This window comes from Pelobates fuscus, chromosome 8 (assembly GCF_036172605.1).
Source record: "Pelobates fuscus isolate aPelFus1 chromosome 8, aPelFus1.pri, whole genome shotgun sequence".
Lineage (NCBI taxonomy): Eukaryota > Metazoa > Chordata > Amphibia > Anura > Pelobatidae > Pelobates > Pelobates fuscus.
The window spans coordinates 139,221,512-139,242,951 of NC_086324.1; the positions used below are offsets into that span (position 1 = coordinate 139,221,512).

At 39.8% G+C, this 21,440-nt stretch overlaps 2 protein-coding genes across 2 annotated transcripts in view; one reads left to right on the forward strand and one right to left on the reverse strand.

Moving 5' to 3' along the window:
* Positions 1–12,757, reverse strand: part of RSPH10B (radial spoke head 10 homolog B) — a 31,714-nt gene extending 18,957 nt beyond the window's left edge. The window contains exons 1-7 of the mRNA XM_063428869.1: positions 12,715–12,757; positions 11,594–11,861; positions 9,209–9,284; positions 6,471–6,539; positions 5,386–5,559; positions 3,947–4,032; positions 3,185–3,305 (exon numbers count right to left, since the gene is read on the reverse strand). Coding sequence (XP_063284939.1) covers positions 3,185–3,305; positions 3,947–4,032; positions 5,386–5,559; positions 6,471–6,539; positions 9,209–9,284; positions 11,594–11,829 — 762 coding nt within the window. The 5' untranslated portion in view covers positions 11,830–11,861; positions 12,715–12,757. The remainder of the gene's footprint in view (positions 1–3,184; positions 3,306–3,946; positions 4,033–5,385; positions 5,560–6,470; positions 6,540–9,208; positions 9,285–11,593; positions 11,862–12,714) is intronic.
* A 616-nt stretch (positions 12,758–13,373) lies between these two features.
* EIF2AK1 (eukaryotic translation initiation factor 2 alpha kinase 1) overlaps positions 13,374–21,440 on the forward strand; it is a 48,319-nt gene continuing 40,252 nt past the window's right edge. The window contains exon 1 of the mRNA XM_063430349.1: positions 13,374–13,705. Coding sequence (XP_063286419.1) covers positions 13,603–13,705 — 103 coding nt within the window. The 5' untranslated portion in view covers positions 13,374–13,602. The remainder of the gene's footprint in view (positions 13,706–21,440) is intronic.

Here is a 21,440-nt window from a genome sequence, read left to right on the forward strand (position 1 = left end):
CTGAATAATTATTTAAAGAAATCTAATAGCGTAGAGAAACTGTAAGTAATCTCTAGTCTTATACGTAGTTAACATGTAGCATAGAAATTAAACCAACACTTATGCAGCCTGTGTATAAAAAGTAATTGTAGTTGGCCTGCGAGATAGGTGGCAACCATCTAGCGGAGCTTATGCAATACTGGGTACTTTGATGCAGATAACGCTCCCATACCATCCTTGCGTATTTATAGCTAAAACATATAGAGCAATCAAAATAAGTGGCAAGAAAGAGAAAAGAAAAGAGAAAAGAAATAAAAACTAAACAACCAAGATGGCAATAGCCTAGGACTCTGTGGTGATCAGATTAGGGCCGTCCATGACACAGCTACCGTGTGACCCCAGTGTGCTGGGTCTCCTTCCGTCCTTCCCGTTCCGGACTCAGCCCACCGGCAAGGCTTTCCGTGGCCCTGTGGGCACTCAGAGGCAGAGTCTGTTTGCAGGACCCCCACACCTAGAGTCCGAGAAACATCCGCCTCCTGCACCTCCCCAGCACCTCTCAAGCCTCAGCGGAGTGTGTGCCCCCCCATCCCTTCTGGCGCCGGCCACATACTTGGGGGGGGGGGTGCGCGCCTCCCCAGGCCACCGGTCTGCCGAAAAGGCCCACACGCCCCCGGTCCACCGGGCTCGCAGCACCCGGGGCAGGTCCAGCCAAGGACCACCACAGACTCGGCCGGTCAGGGCTCCCACTCCTCCAGTGGGCCGTCAGTCGGGGGAGTCCATCCGGGTGCCAGCAGCATCTTTGGCCACCCGCGCTGTCCAGGTTAGCACCCCATCTTTACCCGGGAGTAACTGTGCGGTTGTGGTGAGGTCGATGTCGGTAGAGTGCAGCTGCGCCTAAGTTCTTATCTCCTGTCACCATAGTCTCTGTCCAGGGGCTTCTTCATACCTCTTCCGCCCCGTTTGCTGGCGGGCTCCTTGTCGGCAGCCTTTGCCAGTCCAGGAGGTTGATCTGGGCCCAGCACGGAACTTCCGTCTCGGCCCGTGTCCCCTCCATGAGGCCGGGATGACCCCCACCGGCCGGGGGGGGGAGCGGGGCCGTGCCCCGAGCCAGCAGCATCTGCCACCAGGGTAGGGTTCAGCTTTGTGTCTATTTCTTGACGCGGGGGATCGGCATGCGTACAGACCGACTCGTGGTCCTCCGAGTCTGGGCTTGCGGCCGTGGGTAGGCCTTGAAGATCGTTTGCGGTGCTTCCAGCCTGCTTTTGGGTTCCGTTTGGTAGCATCTTAAAGCTGGTGGTTTCCTCCACCCTGTTTCAGCGGGTAATCAGATCTTTGTGCCTTCTGTGGGCATTATAAAGCCTTTTTTTGTTTGTTGAGGCCTGGAGCTCCTGTAGTTTGCTTCCAGGCAGCTCGGCGGCCGGCCCCGCCCCCCTCCATAGAGATGCATTGAACCAATGCATCTCTATAGGGAAAGTTCGGCGTCCAGATGCAGGGTGTGGAGACGCTGAACGGCAGTTTCTAATCCCGGCAGGTTCAAGTCCCGGCAGGGTTGACTCAGCCCTTCTTCCTTCCGAGGTAGATAAAATGAGTACCATTAAATTAGGTAATCGTAACAACCCCTGGATGTTGGGCATGAAAACATCCCCAGGACGTACTTGAAAACCAGAGTAATCTGAATGTACATTTCCTGGTTAAATACTTTATTGTTATTATTATATTAAAAGAAAGAGAAAGGGGGTGGGAGAATCAGCATGAGGTCTGTAGGCTAAGGGCGTAGGGCATGAACACAGGAGTAATTAACTTGAAAAGAAGGGGAAAGGAACAGAGTATCTTAGCCTAAGTATATAGATAAAACTTAACTTTTATTATAGCAGTCTGTAAAATAGGTTATCATGTGGCCAGAAGGTGGCAATATAACGGCACTAGAACAAATGAAAAGTCTGTCTAAATGTTGCTAAGTGAAAAAAATCACACAATATATACAGTGAACAAAAATATAAGGGAGAAGAAAAAATATTAATAAAGAAAGAAATAAATATACAAATGGTGGTAGCACTAGAGTTGAGTTGCAACAATGTAAGGAAAAGGTGTCACTATAAAAAAAAGTTATACAATAGAGTCCTAAAAAGGACTGAGTGCTATAAACAGACAAAAGAAAAGCACTAATGTGTCAAGAAAGGTAGGTGAACCAGTGGTAGGGAATCGGAAGGTTAAATCAGTCTGAGGTCTCAACAGTATTTCCGAAGGCTCCTGTCCGGAGTCTATAGAGATAGACATAGCTGTCTCATTATCAATATCCTAGATCCCCGTTTTTCCACCAGAGTACAACTAGATACAGCTGCTAGTATTTACCTGATCTGTACCTTCCAGGGCACCTGTGTTACTATTCACTATCACTATTAGGCAGTATAAAAGTGCTGGAGAAAAATAAATAAAGAAGCTTGGTATATAGCTGCTCTGTGCCTTCAAGGGCACCTACAATGGAAAAAGTACACTAGTCTTTTACCATATAGTCACAGAAACTAAAGGCAAAAAGTTATATATATACCATATATAATCCAAGAAAAGGGCACTCACAGGACTCTGTTAGATGATGTTTTAAATCTTTTATTGTGCAATTTTGATATAACAAATTCGGGTCAAAGTTTCAGTCCTCTATATATATTTCCAGTTGGTGTTTCAAGAGTGGTTTGCGCTCCTTAGCCATTCTTTTCATATATCCCTATACAAATTGCTACTGTTTAATATAACTGATGCAGAAGGCATGGGCTGTTTAGTATATGTACAACTGGAGCTGGTTAGATAACTCATTTAGTTAATGCACCAACTGTTTAAACTTGAGAATTGTTTTCCTTGCACAGACATATAAGTCTCTCACCCTCCCGATGTTGATAAATGAAGTATCATTGAGTTGGATAATAATATTTTAAATGCAGGGAACATTTAACAACTCTATTCACATTGGTCAAACAAAGTATGTATTTTATGTCAAATTGATAGCAAGTTCCAAGGTAGCTAAATCGAAATTCAAATAAAAATAAAAATTGTTTTGCTATTTAATAAAAAAGTAAATGTGAGATATAGACAGCGTTTTCTGAACTACTATGTAATATAGACTTGATTTTAGGTGTAAAGTTTCTTTTAAATTGTGTGTCAGAGGGGAAATTTGTTATAAACCCATTATCCAGATAAAATTGAATGGTACCTGTATCCCGTTCACCCACTGTCCCATGTACTCTTCATTGGATGACAGCCATCTCATGCATCCCTCTCCATTGAATCTGTTGTTTTTCCACTGACCTTCGTATATGTTCCCAGATTTAAAGCTGCAATTAGAATCAATTACATTTTACTTTTACAGATTAGAAATAGCAATTCTTTTTTTTTTAATCAAAGAACACAAACGTTTATACGGCCTCTTCGTGCACTCCTCTAGAATTTTTAATAATGTACAATTGGACACAGAATAATGTACAATTGGACACAGATTGGACACTTTGGAGATTCACGTTAAGTCCGTGGAGAATAATTGAAGCTAAAATGTTTTTCATGTGAGTTGGCTGATTTAATCAAAAACACCTATGAAGTCTATACTGACCAAACTCACCACACTGCCCGTATAGCCATCAAATATAGATCTTTTGAAAATATGATTTGATTATTATTATTAATAATAATAATATATTAATATGGTTGCAGTGACTTTTTTGAAGTCCATCAATATCGATCTTTGACAAGGAAAATGGATCAATGGCTCACTACTCATCAGAAAATGAAACAGACATCGAACCAAGCTACAGCTGTTGAATTTATATCTAGTGAGTCAATTTACTCTGAGCATTAAGTGACCTAAAACATTGGCTACTTGATATCCTAATATACAAACTGATGATTCACCCCAACAATTTGTATATTTTACAGAATGAGACCTGCGGGTTCCAGGAGTAAAACATATATTATTACTTACCATTGTACTCCCCAGCCCTCTTTGGTGTTCATTATCCAGTCTCCTTCATACCAAGATGTTTGTTCTGCATTGTAGTAAATTGTACCCTATAAGAAAAAGCTTTTGGGGTAAGCAACCTAGATAAGGGATATATTTTATCTTGCCTTAAGATATTAAGCTCTTATTGTATAATATTTTGTCAGGATTGCATAATGTTTCTTGCTGTCTGTGTAGTGGCCTATAAACTGTAGACACATCACAAATGTATATTGTAAGCGCTGGTGAATAAGGTAGCACTATATAAATGCCAATAATAATAATATGTGATGCCTTACTCTGTTCCACAAGGTCCTCTATATTGAAGGGACACTGTAGTCACAGAACAACTACAGCTTAATGTAGTTGTTCTGGTGAGTATAATCATTATGTGCAGACATTTTAAAGCAAACATTGCCTTTTCTGAGAAAAGGCAGTGTTTACATTTCCCCTAGGGCCAACCCCTAAGTGGCCACTCCTCAGATGGCCACTGGAAGTGCTTCCTAGCTCAGCACTGCACTGCTCTGCATGGGGACGCTGAATTTTCCTCATAGAGATGCGCTGATTTAATACATCTCTATTAGGTGAGGTTCTGATTGACCAAAATGGCGTTTGCCCCCCTACCACTTGACGATTTTAGCCAATCCAATGCTTTCTCCAAGGGAAAGCATTGGATTGGCTAAAAATCGGCAATTCTGATGATGTCACCAAGGGGATGGGGCCAGCACCGGCAGACCCGTGCAGCACTGAAAATAAGGTGAGTTTTATTGACTTTTAAGTGGGCTAAGGGGTGGGGGAAAGCCTCCTAAATGGTGGGTTTAACACTATATGGTCAGGAATACATGTTTGTGTTTCTGACCCTATAGTGTTCCTTTCATGGTTTTTATGATTCCCTTACATTAAGACTACCAGTTCAATTACCAGTTAATTATTCACAGGGTTCAAAATGTGAGCTTATGTAAACTGTTACACTACAACAAGCAACACATCTCCCTTAAACGGATACTCTAAGCACCAAAACAACTGTAGATTAATGAAGTAATTTTAGTGTATAGATCGGGGGCTGCCCAAAAGGTAGCTCCCCAGATGTTAGAACTACAACTACCATTATGCATTGCATGCCTTTAGAATGCTTTATAGTGACAAATCATCAAGGTCAAGATAGCAGTAGTTTTAAAATATCTGGGGATCAACCTTTTGGGCACCTCAAGTGTAGATCATGCCCCTACAGTCTCACTGCTCAATTCTCTGCCACTTAGGAGTTAAATCACGTTGTTTCTGTTTATGCAGCCCTAGCCACAACTTCCCTCCCTGTAACTCACATGGCCTACATGAAATAATGGAGGCCGTGTAAATGCAATGTTTGAAGATTTCAGCAGATTTTCTTTATAAAATGTCTATTATCTGTCTTATGTCGGATTTACCTTTCCATGCCTTGCGCCTTTGTGCCACTCCCCTACATAAGAAACCTGTTGGTTACTTGAAATGAAGATGCCCCTTCCGTGTCGTATTCCTTTGTAGACTTGCCCTTCATACTGACTGCCATTGGGCCACCTGTATATACCATATCCGATTGGACAATTCACGTAAAATTCTCCCTGTAATTCAATATACTGTACAGTGTTAAAGACCAGGCACATTATGTGTGACAGTCAATGCATCAGTTCACAGTGCAGTTTGGGAAGGCATAGATACTTTGTATGCCAGAATATTCACTGTAAACAATCAGACTGGCTTCCTAAAGAGACTATTCCCCCAAACATTTTCAGTATTTGAAAGAGGCGTATATGGATGTCAGTCTCCCATAGTGTATGAAATGATACAGTGGATTTATTCACTAAACCACAATTGTTGTGAATTAAAAACCAGATTGCAAAATTAAGCCAACAATAGCTGATTGAATAGATTTTCAATTAAATTCTTTGTTTAGTGAATAAACCCCATTTTCTCCAACGTACACAAGATTCATTTTACATATATTTGTGAAACATTGCGCAAACAGACATTTTCGTTCAAAAAATGGATTACAAAAACACCAATAGTGCTTCGCTATCCCTTAAAAAACCAATGCTGTAGGAAGCAACCTTCATAAAAGAAGGGCTATTTTTAAAAAGAAATTCTGGGTCAAAGTTCTAACAGTGGAAGAGATTGTGAGATATTTCATTTGTATCCTTGGTAATTATTGTACTGCAGATATTTGTCAAGTGATTTACAGGTGATGCAGTAATACAATAATGGCACAATACATACTGAATGCAAAGGCAACAGTGCAGAGAGAGTATTATCTGATGTATAACATATATATCAGGGATAGGCAACCTTCGGCACTGCCGATGTTGTGGACTACATCCCCCATAATGCTCTTACACCCACTGGCAAAGAGAAGTGTAGTCCAAAACATCTGGAGTGCCGATGGTTGCCTATGCCTGATATGTATGTTCTTACATATACAGAAACAAGAATTATTCAACTAACTCTATCTGAATAAAACAAAAGGAAGTTGTGTTACCTGATATGCCAGCCCATCCGTCCATGTATAAATTCCATTTCCATGCATAAACCCTTCACAAAATGTGCCCTAGATAAATAAATAGCTCTATAAAACATGTATTATACATAACACAATACAAAAGCAATAGTAAGCAGTTATAGCATCCAGGAATCAACATTTAATAGATCCAGCCCATTTTATTTTTGTCATTTTTTGCCTTTGCTATAAATATAGACGGTGATACCCAGGAAACAGAAGACTCCTAGTGGTCACGCAGGCTTTTAAAGTATCCTTTATTTGCCTGTTTTTAAAGGGACACTATAGTCACCCAGACCACTTCAGCTCAATGAAGTGGTCTGGGTGCCAGGTCCCTCAGGTTTTAACCCTTCAGATGCAAACATAGCAGTTTCAGAGAATAATTCATGGCAAAGTCCTAGTCACAACATTCTTGTGTCCTTCAGTTAAGTGTGTTTTTTTTTTTTAGTTTTTCCTTTTTGTGTATTGCATTGGATAGTTGTGACATTTACAGTACATTATACCCTGATCAACCACAACATTAAAACCACTGACGGGTAAAGTGAATAACATTGATAATATCATTACAATGGCACATGTCAATGGGTGGGATATATTAGGTAGCAAGTGAATTTTATGTGTTGGAAGAAGGAAAAATGGGCAAGAAAAAAGATCCGAGTGATTATGACAAGAGCCAAATAGTGAATGCTAGACGACTGGGTCATCTCAAAAATGGCAAGTGCATGTGTTCCTGGTATGCAGTAATTTGTACCTACCAAAAGTGGTAGGACAACTGGGGAACCGGCGTCAGGGTTATGGACGCCCAAGACTCATTGATGCACGTAAGTTAGCGAAGGCTAGTCCTTCTTGTCCAATCACATAGAAGAGCTACTAGTTGAAAAACCAAATGCTGGCCATGATAGATAGATGTCAGAACACATAGTACATCGCTGTTTGCTGCATATGAGAGTGCCCATGATGACCCCTGTCCACCACCGAAAGCATCTTCAATGGGAACGTGAGCGTCAGTGTCACGATTCAGGGAACCCAACACGCTAACACACACACACACACAGAAAAGGTGCAGTACCGGACCTTAGAGTGGCCGGGCTAAGCACACAAGGAATAGTCAGGGGACAAGCCGAGTAGGGGGAACCAGAAGACAGAATAACGAGAAACAAGCCGAGGTCAAAGGGTAGGAGAAAGTCACAAAGTCAGATTAACAAGCCAGAGAGTACGTAACCAGAAACACAAGTTCAGTAGCAATAGTAGTAAGCAAAGACCACAACAGGGCAGGTAGGAACCATTAGATAATTATTATTTTATTTTTTTTGAGGTTAGAAATACAAGTTTATTTCACATTGCATTGACACCACCATATATTCACAAAAAAAAAAAAAAAAAAAAAAAAAAAAGATGCTATTGTTTAATAAGAGGAGAAGCCACCCCCTAGAATTACAGCGAGATCGGTGTACCATAAAGAAACAGAGAGTTTTACACTTGATTGCGTAAGAACATGCCACATATGTACTTGGTACAGACGGGAAAAATACCTCCCAGAAAATAAGATAAGCAGGACTGGAATGGAAACAACGAAACAACGAAAACATTACAGGATTTTGTGATTAAATAATGTGAAATGTTATAATCCTGGTTCTCTATCGACATAGATACGTTCTTATTGTCCTATAGAAACGTAGGAAGTTGTGACCTAGAAAGATCTACGTTAATGAGCACTGCAATCAAAGTGCTACAGTGTATTCTGCATATAATATAATGTATTTGTAGTCACTTAACAAAATGTCATTTTAAAACCAGACAGGAAGCGGGAATGCAATGCTCTGCATAGTGTACGCAGATAGACACTACTCTGCAGTGCAAATGGATCGATACGGTTTCTAAATAAGGGGAATATATTGTGACTTTCCTATTCAGAGATATATATAGTTTATCTTTTGTATCATATGCATACATACTGTGTACACATATGTGGATAGATGATATTTTAAACGAGTACATTTAAAGGCACAAACACTATTTAAATCCTTTCAGTAGATCCACTGAAAAAACTGATTAACCAAGATGTTTACTTTATGAAGAGGCAAAACTAAAAAGAGAAGAGAAAATATTTAAAAATATGAAAATAAAAACTGATTGTGTGCATTTAGTAATGCTCGCTACTGCCCAGATCTCGGTGAGATAGCTCAGTGGGCTAATGCATCATCAATAGAATCTGTTCAACCCTTAAGTTGCAGGTTCAAATCCTGTCAGGGTTGACTCAGCCCTTCATCCTTCCGAGGTAGATAAAATGAGTACTATTAGATTGGGTAATAGTAACAATCCCTGGATGTTGGGCTAAGGTAGTTGAAAACCAGGGTAATCTGAATATACCTGAATATACCTTTCCTGGTTAAATACTTTGAACAACAAATCTGATCCATGGAGGCCCCAACTTGCAGGACGTCCCAACTTGCAGGACTAATGTCTTGGTGATACCACAGGACACGTTCAGAGTGTTCTGGCAGCACGAGGCGCGATATTAGGCAGGTGATTTTAATGTTGTGGCTGATCAGTGTAAGGTCTCTGAAGCTTTAAGACCCGTCTTGCAGGTAAGCACACAGTTTCTTTAAACAAAGAGTTTTAACTGGGTACTTCTAATTTTACAGTTCTAAAGTACCATTAGTTAGTATCAGAGTCACATCTGATATAAAGGTCATATACATTTAAATAAAAAAACTCACTTTATATACATTTCCATCCTTAAAATATGCAACACCTTCTCCTTCATACATCCCATGTACCATGTCTCCTTCATACCTAGAAAATAAAATAGAAATGATCATATTTTACTAATAACTAAATATTATATCAAAATAAAAAGAAATACATAATTCTGTTTAATAATATTGGATAGGGCACGCAGTTGTGTGACTTAGAATGCTTTGTGACATGTCCTTAGAATGCTTTGTATGTATGATAGAGCAATACAACTAACAGTAAGGTGCAATATAAACATATCACAGAGTTCCATGGCAATAACACTTCTAGTAATGATAGTTGTGTATCACAATATTAAACATCACTGTAATTTGGGAGTAACAGTAAAAAAAAACAATACTTTGAAAAATTATTTCAAATAAAATTTTCCCCATGCGTATAGGGCATTTAACTCCTCAAATTACTTTATAATGATGCTTTAATCCAAAGATTATGTATTAATTGTATCGGCTTTGGAAGTATAAAAGGCTCAGTCCTTCTCTCCTTCCATATACGCAAATCATGCCCCCCTCCCCAAATCCAACTGTCCTGAATCCTGAGGGATCACCCCAATTTTAGGATCCTGTAATGCCACATAATTCTGTCCCCTTGAGCCCTCCATCCAAGGGCAATAGGGAACTATCCCCAGCCATCACTCATGAAATGAGCCTGTGAAGAGGGCACTAGGACCATGCAGAGAGTGTTACAGCAGCATTCTCTGCATGGTCTACCCTGAGTGGGGCTGGACAGAGAGGCCTGGTGGCACCTCCACCTCTTAAGGAAGGACTTTTGGGCATCACCAATCATGCTATTTAATGAACACCTCAAATAACATATGGCCTGAAAATTTAACACGCCATTGGCAAATCCTGGTTTGGTGATCCACAGATAACTACTGACTCACTCAAAATTAACAAGGCATACTTAGTATTCTTTTAAACCACAAATGTTATATTACCCTATGCATTTATATGTTTAAACTCGTATTGTCTATTTTATAATGTACACTTCTTGTACCAAACATTCAAAATTATATAAATAATATAAATAAATATAGAATATTAAAAGGGACAAAGTTGCTGTCAGATTAAAGATAGTCCTATTCAGAGATTAATTAACTGGAACAATTTGTCCTAATAGGATACCCACAGAAAATTTAAACGGTACAGTAATATTTCTGAAAATAATACAGTTATTAAAATTACAGGGAAAATGTCAAAGTCAACCTTTATAAACCATCAAACTGTACCAGGTGCTTAGAAATTCTAAAATGTACCACTTTTATATTGCAACAAGATAATATTATAAGCATGTATTTAGCACCAAACGGAGGAGGAGGAGAAGAGTTTGCGAGGCCTTAGGCTAAACCCGAATAGGAAGCCCTGGTTGATGCACACACAGTGATAGCAAGACTTTTGGAAGGGCATGAGGTGAGACCCCAGCAAGTGTGAGGCCTTGTGCGGTCGCTTAACTGGCATAATTATAGAACCGCCTCTGGTATCAACATATTCCACAGGGCTTTACAATTCTAGAAAATAAACATTCAGAGGTGAAGAAGGCCCAGTTCAAATAAAATGACTATCTATGGGGTTTTGACGTGCTCTAACCGACGTGCTTTTCATATTACATCAAATTATCCAGTTTGTAACTATGTAAATCAACAGTGCACACTTACATTTTATTTTGTAGTAACTCTACCTTTATAATGGCCTGTTACTACAGCCCCAGTAATTTGAGTGCCATTTGATGGTGCATTATTTATGGGGGCCTGTCTACTCTACAGCATTTCCAAAGTCTGATTTTAGGTTAACAGATTTCCCACAGTTTAAGTTCAGATTTAGGGGAATTAATGGGTATGAAAATATGATGCTATTTTTTATAGAATATGTAAAGGTTTATGCCTAATTTTGGTGTGAAACGAAGTTTGTATATGCTCCAGCACCAGAATTATATTTACCACTATATGAATAGCCTTTGTACTATAGATAATAAAAAAAAAAAGTACAGGTATAGCAAATGTATATCTGGGTGGAACGGCAATGGTAGACTTTATACAACAACCAAAGATTGCTATGAATTGTGTGTATCTTTGTCTCCTTCATCCTTGTTTGTACCAGTGAACTACAATTCTGATATGTTATGACATCAATAACTTGTTGAATCTACCTGTATTTTGACATGTTGTCCTCTCTGTGCAAATCAACTCTATTTAAAGTGCTGTGTGACTCAATAAAAATGTAAACATGATAATAAATATATATATACCGCTAGACTAATTGCTGTCAATGCTACCCTGCATGACGCATTTTGTAAAGGGGTCTGCAAATAATGTGAAGATCTGATCAAAACAATTCAGGAGCTTTTCTTACCTTTCCACAATTAGTTCAGCAAGAACCGGTCCCTCATAGACCTCCAAAACAGGCTCACTCACAGGAGGCTCTTCCTGCTTTATGGGTTCATCAGGGGGAAGAGAAATGAGGGGCTGTGGTGACAGCTCTTCTATAGGGCTTATAGAAACAGGTGAAAGTTTGGAACTGTTGTCTTCAGTGATCTCTAGCGTAATTTTTTCAGTTTTCTTAATTTCTTTTTTCTTAGTTTTCCCCATGTTCGAACTTCAACGCCTGTAATCAGTAGCACCTTTACAAAAAATAAAATAAATAATATATATATATATATATATATATATATATATATATATAACAGACTGTATAAAAATAGCACTCCAAGGACTTTTAGAAAATAGAAAAATATATAAACTTAGCTTTATTCAGCAATCTGCCATATTGCAACAACGTTTCAGTTCCCAATCGGAACTTTCGTCTGGTTAAGGTGCAAGTGCAATAAGAAATGGACACCAAAATCAATTACTATAGTATAGCATAAGGGTAAATCACAAGGACAGACCACAAGTATTATGTACTTAATATACAATCAGTACAGTACTCATACACCCCAAGACAATAGATATTTATATGTATAGTAAACAACTCCTACTGGTAAATCAATTGCTTATAGTCATAGACTCAAAAATAAAAAGAAACAATATATCCAGTCTATGATCTAATAAATATAGAGAGAGACACACTAGCAGAATAATGATCTATAATCCATCTACCAACCCCCCCCCCCCAAAAAAAAAAATTATTGATATTGATTATGTTTGGTATATATTCATTTCTTATTGCACTTGCACCTTAACCAGACGAAAGTTCCGATTGGGAACTGAAACGTTGTTGCACTATGGCAGATTATAAGAGTAAACTGATCACACAAGCATACATTTAGGATTAAAAAAATATATATATATAGATATGTTAGTTCACTTTTCAAGACACAGAATAAACAAACATTTTGTAGCCATTGACATATTCAATATACAGTAATGCATTTATATTGTAAATTTACAAGTATATGAATATACTGTATAAACCATCACATGGTAAATCCATACATATGGCTATAAACCTAATGTACAGAATGGCATACATACTGTAATAAGTACTGGAAAGATTGGGGAGTGAGCCTGGGTGAGCGTCCCGGAAGTGGCTCTGTAACCATAGCACCTAAAACACATAAGACCATTTACTCCATTGGGAACGCCTCCTGGCAGCCATGTTGTGGTTGGCAAATGCCCACCAGCTTATTTAAATAGTCTGGAACTTTACCAGAGGATAGTTCTAATCCAAGAATGGTTAAATAGAACCTCCTATGAGTAGGAGACAAGAACTTTCAAAGGTGTCTGGATCTCAGTGTCTATGCTCAGCTATGGTATGAAAATATGGCACAATAGCCTGGAGTAGCCCATACAAAGAATACACACCTGCCTGCATAGCCATCCTAGGCACCTAGTGAAAAGGAAAAGGCTAGTGGCTTTCATGTATTCTTTAAAAAAAAAATACATGGGTATAATTCTTGGTGAAATCCGTATTTTCATTGGCAGCTGTAAGGGAAAGGTTGATAGACTTTATAGATTTAATTATTTCGTTTTTCTTTTTCTTCTTATTACTTTTACTATATAACTTTTGGATCCCAATCCTAGAGACGGTTGTTAAACTACAACTCCCGTGATGCTCCGCGAGTAAGGCACTCGCCTGGTAGACAGGAGTTTTGTGTATGCTGATTGGCTAATTCGTCTTGTCCTGTAGGAATCACACTTCCGGTAGTTTGCTGTCTGTCCCATTCCTTGGCAACTCTATGGTGAGCTTGTGGAAGTTGCCTGAATGTTCGGCTGCAGATTGGGGTTGTCTCGGCTGACCTCGGGCTCCTTCTTTCAGGGTGCTGTGATGGACCCCCGGTGACGGTGGACAGGCTGTACTCCCAATAATAAGCTGCCAGGGTTTCCTACCAGCACTGTGTGTATGTTATTGGCTCAGTAGCCATGTCTGAGAGCACAGCCAGCCAGAATGGCAACAAAGTGCTGATCAAATCCGGGGGGAACCCCAACTTTGAGTTTCCACAAGACCCAGAGCTGGACTTTGATGGTGAGTCTGTCCTTGCAAGAGCTGATGCAATGTCCCAGACATGGAGGGGGTGCTGCACACAGCTGGTGCTCCTTCTAGGGCCATGTGTACACACAGAATACAGCTATTAATATTATATTACAGCCATGTGTACACACAGAATACAGCTATTAATATTATATTACAGCCATGTGTACGCACAGAATACAGATATTAATATTATATTACAGCCATGTGCACGCACAGAATACAGATATTAATATTATATTACAGCCATGTGTACACACAGAATACAGATATTTATATTATATTACAGCCATGTGTACACACAGAATACAGATATTAATATTATATTACAGCCATGTGTACGCACAGAATACAGATATTAATATTATATTACAGCCATGTGTACGCACAGAATACAGATATTTATATTATATTACAGCCATGTGTACACACAGAATACAGATATTTATATTATATTACAGCCATGTGTACACACAGAATACAGATATTTATATTATATTACAGCCATGTGTACACACAGAATACAGATATTTATATTATATTACAGCCATGTGTACACACAGAATACAGATATTTATATTATATTACAGCCATGTGTACACACAGAATACAGATATTATTATATTACAGCCAAGTGTACACACAGAATACAGATATTAATATTGTATTATAGCCATGTGTACACACAGAATACAGATATTATATCACAGCCATGTGTACACACAGAATGCAGATATTATTATATTACAGCCATGTGTACACACAGAATACAGATATTATTATATTACAGCCATGTGTACACACAGAATACAGATATTATTATATTACAGCCATGTGTGCACACAGAATACATATATTATGATATTACAGCCATGTGTACACACAGAATACAGATATTATTATATTACAGCCATGTGTACACACAGAATACAGATTATTATATTATAGCCATGTGTACACACAGAATACAGATATTAATATTATATTATAGCCATGTGCACACATAGAATAGTTATTATTATTATTATATTACAGCCATGTGTACACACAGAATACAGATATTAATATTATATTACAGCCATGTGTACACACAGAATACAGATAGTAGTATTATATTACAGCCATGTGTACACACAGAATACAGATATTAATATTATAGCTATGTGTACACATAGAAGTTATTATTATTATATTACAGCCATGTGTACACACAGAATACAGATATTAATATTATATTACAGCCATGTGTACACACAGAATACAGATATTAATATTATATTACAGCCATATATTATATTACAGCCATGTGTACACACAGAATACAGATATTAATATTATATCACAGCCATGTGTACACATAGAATACAGATACTATTATTATATTACAGCCATGTGTACACATAGAATACAGATAATATTATTATATTATAGCCATGTGTAAACATAGAATACAGATATTATATTACAGCCATGTGTATACATAGAATACAGATATTATATTACAGCCATGTGTATACATAGAATACAGATATTATTATATTACAACCATATGTACACATAGAATACAGATACTATTATTATATTACAGTCATGTGTACACACAGAATACAGATATTAATATTATATTACAGCCATGTGTACACATAGAATACAGATGTTAATACTATTATTATATTATGTGTGCACATATAATGTAACTTATTTTTAGTACCTGGTTGTGAACTGTTTATGTGATCACGACATTATTCCGCTTCCAATTTGAGGCACACCCCATTCAACACTATCACATCTCACATGAAGTGAAAATTTCAATATATTTCGAGCCTACCACGTGCCGTGTGTGTTTAATTTTATGGTCTCAAAAAAATGAATAACTTTACCTTCTGATGTCCTCCGACATCCATTTTGCTGAAAGTCCTGGCCGTTGAATGTTTTGCAATTCTCTGTTGTGAATTGAGGTTTAAAAGGACACTATAGGCTCCCAGACCAGTTCAGCTCATTGAAGTGGTCTGGGTGCAGTGTCCCAGGTCCCTTAACCCTGCAGTAGTAATTGGCACTATAAAGCAAAGCACTATATGGAGCTATAGTGCCTGCTAAACAACTCTTGTTTCCCTTTATGGAATAATTTTGCTCAACTCTTCTAAATAGCAAATTGGTGTCTCTGGAAAAAACTTTTATATATCCATGGCACCAAATATACTACAGGCTGGAAAAGCCCCTTGCAGGCATAATTTAAATATTTCATTTTTCAGTAGTTTCATTCATAAAATATGTTGTTGATACTGCTTGATAAGGTAAACCTAGGAGAGGAACCATACAACTTTATGAGGGTTTGTTCAGAGATACACTGTATGGAAATATGAGGTCACACAGTAGACTGTTTCCTATATCTGTGTGTGAATGACAGGCAACAACAATCTCTGATATTCTAGCTATAGTGTAATATAACATACAGTAATGATTTAGTATATGTATGTATGCACTAACCATGTATTGGAGAAGATAATAGCTTGTTGGGTAGTGGTCATTCTTTATGACATTAACAGAACCTTTCTTTTCCTCCCTTATACACTGTGTGCAGAATTATTAGGCAAATGAGTATTTTGACCACATCATCCTCTTTATGCATGTTGTCTTACTCCAAGCTGTATAGGCTCGAAAGCCTACTACCAATTAAGCATATTAGGTGATGTGCATCTCTGTAATGAGAAGGGGTGTGGTCTAATGACATCAACACCCTATATCAGGTGTGCATAATTATTAGGCAACTTCCTTTCCTTTGGCAAAATGGGTCAAAAGAAGGACTTGACAGGCTCAGAAAAGTCAAAAATAGTGAGATATCTTGCAGAGGGATGCAGCACTCTTAAAATTGCAAAGCTTCTGAAGCGTTATCATCGAACAATCAAGCGTTTCATTCAAAATAGTCTACAGGGTCGCAAGAAGCGTGTGGAGAAACCAAGGCGCAAAATAACTGCCCATGAACTGAGAAAAGTCAAGCGTGCAGCTGCCAAGATGCCACTTGCCACCAGTTTGGCCATATTTCAGAGCTACAACATCACTGGAGTGCCCAAAAGCACAAGGTGTGCAATACTCAGAGACATGGCCAAGGTAAGAAAGGCTGAAAGACGACCACCACTGAACAAGACACACAAGCTGAAACGTCAAGACTGGGCCAAGAAATATCTCAAGACTGATTTTTCTAAGGTTTTATGGACTGATGAAATGAGAGTGAGTCTTGATGGGCCAGATGGATGGGCCCGTGGCTGGATTGGTAAAGGGCAGAGAGCTCCAGTCCGACTCAGACGCCAGCAAGGTGGAGGTGGAGTACTGGTTTGGGCTGGTATCATCAAAGATGAGCTTGTGGGGCCTTTTTGGGTTGAGGATGGAGTCAACTCCCAGTTTCTGGAAGACACCTTCTTCAAGCAGTGGTACAGGAAGAAGTCTGCATCCTTCAAGAAAAACATGATTTTCATGCAGGACAATGCTCCATCACACGCGTCCAAGTACTCCACAGCGTGGCTGGCAAGAAAGGGTATAAAAGAAGAAAATCTAATGACATGGCCTCCTTGTTCACCTGATCTGAACCCCATTGAGAACCTGTGGTCCATCATCAAATGTTAGATTTACAAGGAGGGAAAACAGTACACCTCTCTGAACAGTGTCTGGGAGGCTGTGGTTGCTGCTGCACGCAATGTTGATGGTGAACAGATCAAAACACTGACAGAATCCATGGATGGCAGGCTTTTGAGTGTCCTTGCAAAGAAAGGTGGCTATATTGGTCACTGATTTGTTTTTGTTATGTTTTTGAATGTCAGAAATGTATATTTGTGAATGTTGAGATGTTATATTGGTTTCACTGGTAAAAATAAATAATTGAAATGGGTATATATTTGTTTTTTGTTAAGTTGCCTAATAATTATGCACAGTAATAGTCACCTGCACACACAGATATCCCCCTAAAATAGCTATAACTAAAAACAAACTAAAAACTACTTCCAAAAATATTCAGCTTTGATATTAATGAGTTTTTTGGGTTCATTGAGAACATGGTTGTTGTTCAATAATAAAATGAATCCTCAAAAATACTACTTGCCTAATAATTCTGCACTCCCTGTAGTACATGCACTTGCATAGTTCATATGTTAATCTGTTAGAACACATCATTTTAGTTTTATGTACTCGTTTTCAATAATGGACAGTTTGAAAAGGATCTGTTGTAGAGAGCCTTTTACGTCATACCCTATCGAATAATTGCCCCTTTAAATTGATCCATTTTAGCATGAGTATTTAGAATAGCCAGCTCCTACGCTTTGTTTAGCCTTAATTCACATCTCAGCCAGCTCATTCAGGGTCATTAACTGAAGTGTGATTTACTGAGAACTCAAACCGGGTTATTCACTAGAAACTAAAGGGATCATTTTCAGTTAACTAACCGTTACTAAGTGGTGGTCCCCAGAAAAATCTGCCCTCCCCACTAATGAACTGTATCACCAGCCAGACACTTCAGTAGTGTCTTGGGACTTGACCCCTATCAGAATGATCCAATAAATATAAAGAACACTCTTTCTGCTGGACTGACAATTCAGCAGGAGAGTGACAACTGGATATCTTGTTAATCGTTAAGAAATAATCTTGGGATAAATAGATAGAAAAATTATTGCCTATCCAACTTGTTCCGTAACAAATGTAGTGGTCAAAAACAGAAACAAAGGGGGGGCGGAGCCTGACCTCGGAGCTGTGCGGACGCGAACAGCATGAGCTCCTGGCCGACGAAACACCTTGGCGGCACAAGCGGCAGCTATATAGCCGCAAAACATACCGTGGTGCACTCCTGAGATTCCGGGTGCACTGCGGAATAGAGTGACACCTCTTGGGAGCCCGTCGGGGCAGGGAGACCGGGACGCCGCATGCGGCCTACTCGAGTTGGAGCTGGGGAGAGGCGGCCGCTTTCTCCACGCTGGACTCATCAAGCGACTTTACAAGCCTCCTACCCCCCTCCCCCTTTGGACCGGTGGGGGTTATCCCGGTCTCCACTGGGTGAACAGACCTGCAAACTACACTGTGGCACTCCAGACTGCAGTCCTGAGCAAGCATCCAACAGCGCCCGGACCACACAAGATGGCGGAGGCTCTCCTACAGGAACTGCACGCCGGCAACCAGCCACAAGGGCCCAACCAAAGCACCCTGGAATCCAGGCTGGACGCACTATTCCAGGACTTTTGGAATAAGCTACAGACAAGATCCACAGTTGTTCAGCACAGCCTGAAGATGGAAAAAGGTCCATGGCAGACGTCTCAAAGCCGACAGAAGCACGTGGAGACGAAAAGGCAGCATGTAAGTGAGATACTCCAGGCACCACACAACGATGCACACCTCAAGCTTTTCCAAACCTCACTTAAGGCCTACCCACGCAAGCGCCCCAAGCAGAGACCCCAAGCTCCCCACCGGCGTACAGGCCGTGCAAGCCCAAATACCCGAAACCGCTCTCTCAGGCTTGGGGGTCTTAAAGGGACTTAACAACGCTCCGCACTTACGCACGAGCGGGCAGCCGACAAGACACAAAGCACCCCAAAGCAGCGTCCCTTGCAAAGGGAACAAGGACTTGACCTTTAATAAAGCTGCAACCTACAGAACAGGGGCACAAACCGGAGGCTGGAGCAGAGCTCAGACATGGCGTGACGCCACAGTCCCACACCTGGACATTTCTGCCCGTGTACCACCTATGCCACCAACAGGACTGGGACCCGACGAACATGACAACCAGTACACTGTGCCTTCTCCGATAGGTATAGGCTAAGCTGGTCACTAACCGCAGCCACCCCCGCACAGAGGTGTGGGCCCTCTGTTCCTATAGGATGCACTCTCACACCCAGTGGACTTTGTTATATGGTTTATGCTATCCTATACTGTTTTGCGCAACACGCTGGGAAATCTTTATGGCTTATTGCTTGTATTGCAAAGCTTAAACACACTACTGGTCAACCTAATGGAGCATAACTATTTCACACGATGACCCAATGGTCCCTGACCTCTCAAAATCCCTGCACTGACATGCTACTCACCACGCTTACCAGTATTCAAACCTAATAGCAATGATATGACCGCTAACGACCTACTCCTGCTTAACCCCCTATACTACATTGTCTGTAGACTCTTAATATCCTTCCTTTAAGTTATGTTCTCACGTTGACTCACACAGGAGAACACAGGGAAGACTTTACTTGTAGTTTACATCGTAACAATGCTGACAGTAATTAACCTTAAACATGTATACAAGCAAGTTAGAGCTGTAACTAATGGCCAATGCTTATGACGGTCATATCTCACCCACAACAGGCACAGCATAACTCCCAGAACACACAGCCTATATTAAGCCATTTCGCCATATGGCATCACCCAGACAAGCCATACAACAAACATTTACATTTTATTGCGATACCTCTGACGCTGCATCACTGCGCTAGAAGTGCGTATACTAAAACATAGTGCTACACAACTCAATGTTTAAGCTAATCGAAATATTATACTGTTGCAATCTTCTTATGTTATTTTTCCTTTTAACCAAAAAATGTGCCTGACTATTGATAACCACAACTTGTAAAGTGAATGTTTATAACTTTACTCTGATGACGCTGTTGTGGCGCACCAGGGCTTTACTGTTCTTTTTGTGCACAACAAAAATAAAGAATTAAAAAAAAAAACCAGAAACAAAGAAAACAACCAAAGCCAAATGGCTAATCCTCCTATCGCCCTGCTTAGTAGTTCCCCTTTTTCACCAAACTCTAGACTTTAATAGCATAAATGTGGTCAATGTCTGAGGTGGAAACATATTCTGTATGTGAGCAGAGAAGACGGTGTCCAGACTGGACTAATCAGAAAACCCTTTATCAGTAAAAGATGGCTCTACTAATCTGAATTAAAGAAAAATGAGAGCTCTCTCTTCTTTCCTATAAATAAAGGGTTATACATTGTGATAGTAAATGGAGAGGAGATGCCTGTGTGGACAATAATATCAAACAAGCCACACAGTGAGGCTGAATCTAGATAATGTTGCAAAAGTCTGTTAGACACAATTGCAACAACGTATCTATGGTATCAGCTTTTTTTTTTTAAAAAAGGGCTTTGATTCAGTCCGTAAAAAGTCAATGCAAAACAGACGTATCAACCAACACTCTTAACTGCCCCTGTCTCCTTATACATGCACAAAAAAACGTGAATAACTCTCCAGAGTGAAAGTCTGAGACAGATTAGGAGGAAATAAAGAAGGAAAGATTAAAATAAAATTAAGTGCTAAAGTGCAGAGCCATGCTTAGGGTGCTGGCTGCCTGCACTTGTGTGATAAAGTGCCCTGTGAGAAATATGGAGAAGCCCGACGCGCGTTTCGGTGCATAAGACAGGTGCATGGAGTGGAGTTACCGGCTTCTGGGACATTCATGTCTTATGTTGTTACAGTACCCTTTGGATAAACCTGTTCAGTGTCTTCAGGGGCATTCAGCCTGACCCTGGCCACGGACATCTGGTGGCTTTTGGGATCCTCTCTTCCAGGTGAGAGTGTACGTGTTCGTGCTAGATTTTAGTTTTATGATGGTAGCCAATTTAGGTAGAGGAGGTGAATAACCTTTTTTTGAATTCCCAGTAATTCACACTTCAGTCAATAGGCCTGAAAGAGCCATGGCAAGGTGAGATATGAATTAAAGGGACTCTCCAGTGCCAGGAAAACCGTTTTCCT